This window comes from Apodemus sylvaticus, chromosome 5 (assembly GCF_947179515.1).
Source record: "Apodemus sylvaticus chromosome 5, mApoSyl1.1, whole genome shotgun sequence".
Taxonomy (NCBI): Eukaryota; Metazoa; Chordata; class Mammalia; order Rodentia; family Muridae; genus Apodemus; species Apodemus sylvaticus.
In genome coordinates this window covers 53145232-53151685 of record NC_067476.1, presented here as the reverse complement: position 1 = coordinate 53151685, position 6454 = coordinate 53145232, and the positions used below count along the sequence as shown (strand labels likewise).

General features: G+C 43.8%; 1 protein-coding gene across 1 annotated transcript; it reads right to left on the bottom strand.

Annotated features, from left to right (window-relative positions):
* Window positions 1-4590: 4590 nt before the first annotated feature.
* On the bottom strand, window positions 4591-5422 carry LOC127684198 (TBC1 domain family member 7-like). The gene is made up of 2 exons (XM_052181162.1): window positions 4815-5422; window positions 4591-4708 (listed from the first exon to the last, which is right to left on the bottom strand). The coding sequence occupies exons 1-2, from the start codon at window positions 5420-5422 to the stop codon at window positions 4591-4593; spliced, it is 726 nt and encodes a 241-aa protein (XP_052037122.1).
* Between the last annotated feature and the right edge of the window lie 1032 nt (window positions 5423-6454).

Genomic DNA, 6454 nt, shown 5'->3' with positions numbered 1-6454 from the left:
ACCCAGTTATTATCTGGCTTGCTAAATTTGCATTGGTCCTTCCCACCCTCGGCGCCTAATGGTTCCTGTAAACACAGGCAACTTTGTATGATTTTCCTCCTTGCTAAGCAAAAGCCATTAGGTATGAATTTTTCTTTGGTGACTACACCAGAGAAACTTCCCTCCCTTAAGGGTTCAAGTGAAGCCAGTGGAAGTATTATCATACTTCTGGAAAGATCTCCACTGATTTTTATTAGACACATAGGCTGAATTCCTTTAAGCATGCTTTAATTCTGGTCACAGGATTGGATTTGTTTAGAGTTTGATTTTCTCCATCTTTAAAGCACTTGCTTGATAGCAAAGAGAAGGTGTGTGAAACCTGAGCAAAGGGTCAGTCTCCACACTGCTGGGATCTAACTGCACCCAGGATTACGATTACCTGGTTTGGCTAAGTAGAGTCTTGCTTGTAATGTAAGACCCCCAAAACGGAGGGTGCCCCAGCACCCCACGCCCCGGAAGGCAACACCCAAATCACTTGAGAGAAATGGTCTCGATGCAATAACATGAGGGTTTCTTTATTCCAGAATTCTGGGTTCCACAGCCGTACACCGTGCAGGGCTAGAGGATTGTGGACCACGAGTGCCAAATTGCGACAGCTTTTATAAGTTTACAACAAAGCCCGAGAAATGTGAGCCAATTGATTTGTACCACTCCGTAGTTTTTAGGCCAATCAGTTTAAATTATTGGAGCCCGCGCTCAGTGGACCAATTAGTTTCCTATTTTCTTGAATGTCTATAGCTGCGTGAACTCCTGCATAGGGGTAATGGTGTAAGCAGTTTACAGAAGCAAGATAAGCTTAGCCTATTTCCAGTTACCTTGTGGGGCCAGGATCACCTATTCAAGGCCTTTCTGCTAGGTCTAAACAAAGGGCGGGCTCTGGAATGTGACCTTTTACCTAATTTCTAACAAAGCGATATAGCATTTTAAACTTCTGACTTCTTGAGGTCATTAGAGTTAGGCTGTATTATTCTCTATCCTTTCAGTAACCGCTGAAGTTAAAAAACAAACAAACAAACAAAAAGAAAACTATCTCCTCTCCTTGAAGGCTCCCCACCCTCCACATCTCTTGCTGGTTTCCTGACCTCTGTGGGTATTCCAAATGAAGTGTTAGCTTCAAAGCTAACATCTACAAATGAAAGAAAACATGAGACGTTTGTCGGGGATACTTAACTCAGAATGATTGTTTCCAGCTCTATCCTTTACCCGTGAGCTTCTTCAGTTCATCTTTCTTAACAGCTGAATAATATTCCATCGTACAAATACGCCACAGTTTCATTATTCATTCACTGAGACTGGAAGAGCCAGAAGCGGTGGATGAATAGAAGGGAACTGTATGGGCGGCTGCACCCATGGCAGAGATTGTGATACAACGTTGCTCCTGTTGTGTCTGGAAGACAGTTTGCCTGGAGCCATCCACTCTCCACCTCTGGCTCTTACAATCTTCTGCCTCCTTTTCCTCACAGAGCTCTGAGCACCATGGTCAAGCAAGCAGAGACAAGTAATTGCCAATTGCGGTGACAATCCCCAGACGACCAAATGCACTGTGAGTCCTGCTTGTCCCCATAATGCCGTGAAGATGATGAGCTACTGAGCAAAGCACTTGTGGAGACTTGTAATTTCACTTAATTAGCTTCTCATTTTAAAACCAGTTCTCTGAGAAGTTATGCACAATGCATTTGATCAGATTCGCTGCTCCTACGACCCCTCCCAAGTCATCCTTACTCAGCCAACTTCGTGTTCTTTTCTCTTGCTTTCAGACCAGTTTGTGCTGCCCCTATATTCTTGGACAATGTGGCCTTCCACTGAAGCATGGCTGACTTACCATAAGCAACATATTTTTTCTTTTTATTAATTGCTGAATTCTTCCATATCTTTTTATATTTATTTTTCTTATACAATATATGTTGATCATGTTTTCCTCCCTCCTAGGTCTCCCCTACGCCTTACTCGCCCACTGAACTCCACGTTCTCTCTCTCCCTCTCTCTCAAAACAAATAAAACAAAAAATGAAAGTCAAAACAAGCAAAAAAAAACCCCTCTTATAGAACAAAAACTGTCAAATTAAAACAAAACAAAAAGTCTGCAACAAAACAACAAAAATGAAGGGTTTTGTTTGTTTGCTTGTTTGTTTTGCTTGATTGGTCGGCTGGTTGGTTTAGAAAGGGTCTCTCTACATAGCCCTGGGTGTCCTGGGACTCACTGTACACGCCAGGCTAGCCTTGAACTCACAGAGGTCTGCCTGCCTCTGCCTCCCAGTGCTGGGATCAAAGGTGTGTGCCTCTAGGCCCAGCTTATCTCCACTTTCCTCCTGTGGGATCAGATCCTGGGCCTGGACTCTAGGTATTCATTTTATATTCCTTTACTCCGTATCGGTTCTGATTCTGTTATTTTTCATGCAATAAAACTGAATCAAATCTATTCACTAAATATTTATTGGGCACCTAGTGCAGGGCCCTCATGGAAAATTAAAAATAGCTTCAAATATTTTGATATTTTTTCCATTGAGACACTGCCTCTTTGCTATTGAATATAGGGTGATTTGGGAAATGCTATGATCAATAGACTGAATGTTGCTGTGCTGACTTAGGGACCTCAAGCAACTAAGACCTTCTACTTCCTTTCTGACAAGTATGGGAGCTCTAGGATGCCATATGGGAAGGTCTACTCTGCTGACCACCAGTGAGGGAGGCCATGGGCAGCTACTGTGTACCACAGCCCCAGAAGAACGCAGACTTGCAGTTCTTTCCCAAAGAGACTGGACTCGTGAATAATGCCATCTAGAATGCTCCTGATGGCCCCCAAGAGCTAAATACCATTACTATATGGACAGGAGACTCACTCTGCCAAGCTCAGGCCCAATTTTCAACTCAAAACTTATGAGGTATAATGGTGACTGTCTTCAGCTGCCTAAAACCTCCAAGTCAGAGCAATAGTTCTGCGAATATCTGAACTCTTGTCATGTTCTGAGACACTGAAGTGCCAGTGAGCCCATGTGGGTGAAAAGTTTATTATTGCTGGACTGGCCACAGATTAAACACAAAGGCCGTCCAGTTATTATTCATAGCCTTTATCACTCGATTCCACTTTCCACATCACTGCACAAATCAATCCACAGTAATATATTTAATGTGGTGGCTACTGTAAAGCAACGGGCCCTTTATTATCAAACACTGTCTCCCTCAAGTTCAGAAGCTTTGGTTCTTGACTTGGTGCGTGTGAGCACAGATTTAGCACAAGGCGGATTTAGCCTCCCATGCAGCTGGGTGGAGTCCCACAGCTAAATTACAGGCTCACACAGCTAAACTAGAAGCCACTGAGTGCCTTCGAGGAAGTGCCTTCTTCTTGTCCATGGTACCTGGAGCATGAATATGTTGACTAGAGCCCAAATCCTCCATCTTATCCTATATTAATGAGGTCTCTGTTCTTAGGTTAGAATGAGTCAAACTAGAAGGATAGTGGGATTCCAGCCATCCCGGGCATTTCCCTCATAGTCCTGGATTCTGGTTTCTGGATGTTTTCTTATGAGCAAAAGAATGTTGAGGTCTTAAGGTTGTCTTGGTTAGTTTGGCCTTGGTCAAATGTAGTATTAGCTAACTTTACATTCCTTCAGTGTGTGTGTGTATAGATGATAATAACGTGGACAAAACATGCTCGCTCCTGTCCCCTTCAACTCCTAGTCCTGAGGAGGACTGGAGGAAAAGAGTAACAGATGGGTATTCTTTTTGTAAAGTTTATCCTTGGGTTATTCAAATGCTGATTTCTCTGTCCTCATATCTTATTTCAATCCAGACACAGTATTGTAATGCTTATACTAAGAATCTCCTATCTCAAGTTTGTATAAAGAGTTCTTACCATTTATTCTCTGCCTTGTCAATAAATGCTGATCACCCAATGGCTGGACAGAATGTGAGGGTTGGGGTGTCCACTAGCAAGAGGAAGGAGAGAGGGAAAGGCAGATGAGCTGGGGATGGAGGAACTAGAGTCATGAAAGAGGGGTCTGAAGGGCCAGGTCAACAATAATATGCAAGTATGGTGGCCTGGGGCTGGGAGGGACCAGATTAATGTAGAAATTTCAGGCACAAATGTTAACTGTTCAGCTATTGAGGTTCATTTTTAAATAAATCTTGACTTCTCTGTGAAGTTATTGGGGATTAGCAGAAGGTAAATAAATACAGCCACCAGATTAATTCACTGTTTACAATTTATACTAAGAATAACTCTAGCTGGGCAGTGGTGGTACATGCCTTTAATACCAGCACTTGGGAGGCAGAGGCAGGCAGATTTCTGAGATCAAGGTCAGCCTGGTCTACATTGTGAGTTCCAGGCTAGCCAGGGCTACACAGAGAAACCCCGTTTCAAAAAACCAAAGGGGAAAAAAAAGAATAATTCATTTACAAAGGGATGCTGAATAGATGGACCTTTCGGGGTGGGGATGTTGCATTTTTAGCACCACAGCAAGACTGCTATTTCTAACAAGTTGGCAGACTGACCAAGTGACATGAACAAAGTGCCCAGGGAGGGCCTGCAGACTGCCCATGACGTCACGAGCTGTCAGGCTGAATGCACTGGGGTCCTGCAGTGTTTGTGCCACAAGTCAATGGCCTTGCTCACGATGGCGTCTGAGCTGTCCTGAGGAATATTTTCCAGGAACTTTGTTATCTTCTCTGCACTGTTAAATGTCATGACCTTTATTTTAAAGGTTAATAATATTTCTACCGCTACAAAAACTAGGATCTCACAGGACCCACTTACGACTTTATCCCAGACCCCTGAACCTGGAGTCAGTTAGGCATCCCGAGAAGCACCTTTTGAACCAGAGATCATAGGGACGTTTGGCTACCTCAGAACACGTCTTCAGGTGATCTAGCAGCCTACTGTCTTCCAGATTTAAGTACTGTTCAAAAGTCTTGGGCAGCTGAGGTAAGGAGTCCCGGTACTTGTTATTTAACTGCTTCATGGAGCACTGGGAGATCCAGTAACAGTCTATGCTGTCTTCTACCATCTCTTCCATGGCTTGAGCAATGGCGAGAAAGACTTCATCCTCCGGCTCCAGAGGAAAAGAGGGACTTCGAGGCAACTTCCCCAACGCAAGCAGACACATGCAAAGACACACTTCAACCTGCATCATGGCATCACTCATGAAGCGAACTACTGTCAGGGCATGGGGGATGTCACAGTACTGGTCTTTCCGGTAGGCCTTCACCTGGGTGTAAGAGTCATGGTCTGGAGTCAAGATGCCTAGAAGCGCCATCCATACCAATGCACAGTATATGGGTGGGACATCTTTCAGGAGGATTTCCAGTGATTTCTTTTCTTCAACTCCACAAAACCCAACTTTCTCATAGTAGACTGAACAAAAGTTCCTCTGAGAGTCGTCAGTCATGTTTCATCTTGGAGGGATTTTTTTTTAAAGTGAGCCCAGTTCAGACTAAGAGATCTGGGAGACAGCAGAAAACAGTCTGGAAACGCTGGGCTCTCAGGGACATTTCTTCAACATCTCACTGTGACTTCATGATGGTCCTGTGTAATAATGGGGGTCAGTATTGGTTAACACCATCTTAGAATAGAAGGGAGTGATCCAGAAAGTCTAGGTCATCTGACTAGGGTTACGTCATAAAGGGAAACCCCAAATCCACGCCACCCTTTTCTAGTCTTGGTCGCTTACCTTCTCTGCCACCTCACACTGCACTAAGAAAGGTGCTGTTGAGGTTAACTACTGAGATGACTCACTCTGGACTTTGATGGATTAGCAGCTGTTGAAAGACATAGAATAGGAGAAAGGGACGGTATTCCAGAAGGTGAGAACTTGACCATAAGTAACCCAGGACAACCAGAGCTACACAGGGAAACCCTGTCTTGAAACATTCCCCCCAGAGCCACTCCACCCCCCAATTTCTTTAATTAGAAAAAAAACCCTAATAACAAAACCAAAACCCCAAACAGATGTGGGTAGGGCGGTGCTGGGGGGAAACCTGCACTTCTCTGAGAACGATGGTGCCTAATTTTGATGGCTCATGAATGCTCAGGTGGGAAAATCCACTGTTTTTCTAGTTTCAAGAAAACCAGCGGATTTCTGAGTTGGAGGCCAGCCTGGTCTACAAAGTGAGTTCCAGGACAGCCAGGGCTATACAGAGAAACCCTGTCTTGAAAAAAACCAAATCCAAACAACAACAACAACAACAACAACAACAACAACAAGGCCAAGTTCTAGCGAACTTATGATTATCCTGTGTCCATGTGAAGGACAAATTCTCTGGGTGATGGTTCATGTACAGAGTTCAGTACCAAGAGAGAGAAAGAAACAAAAACCAGACAAATAACAAGAAGTAACAGATCAATCCGGCCATGATTTTTATCCTTTCCAAAAGAATTCTCTGCCAATAATTGATTTATAAATAGTTCTCTTAACAGGAAC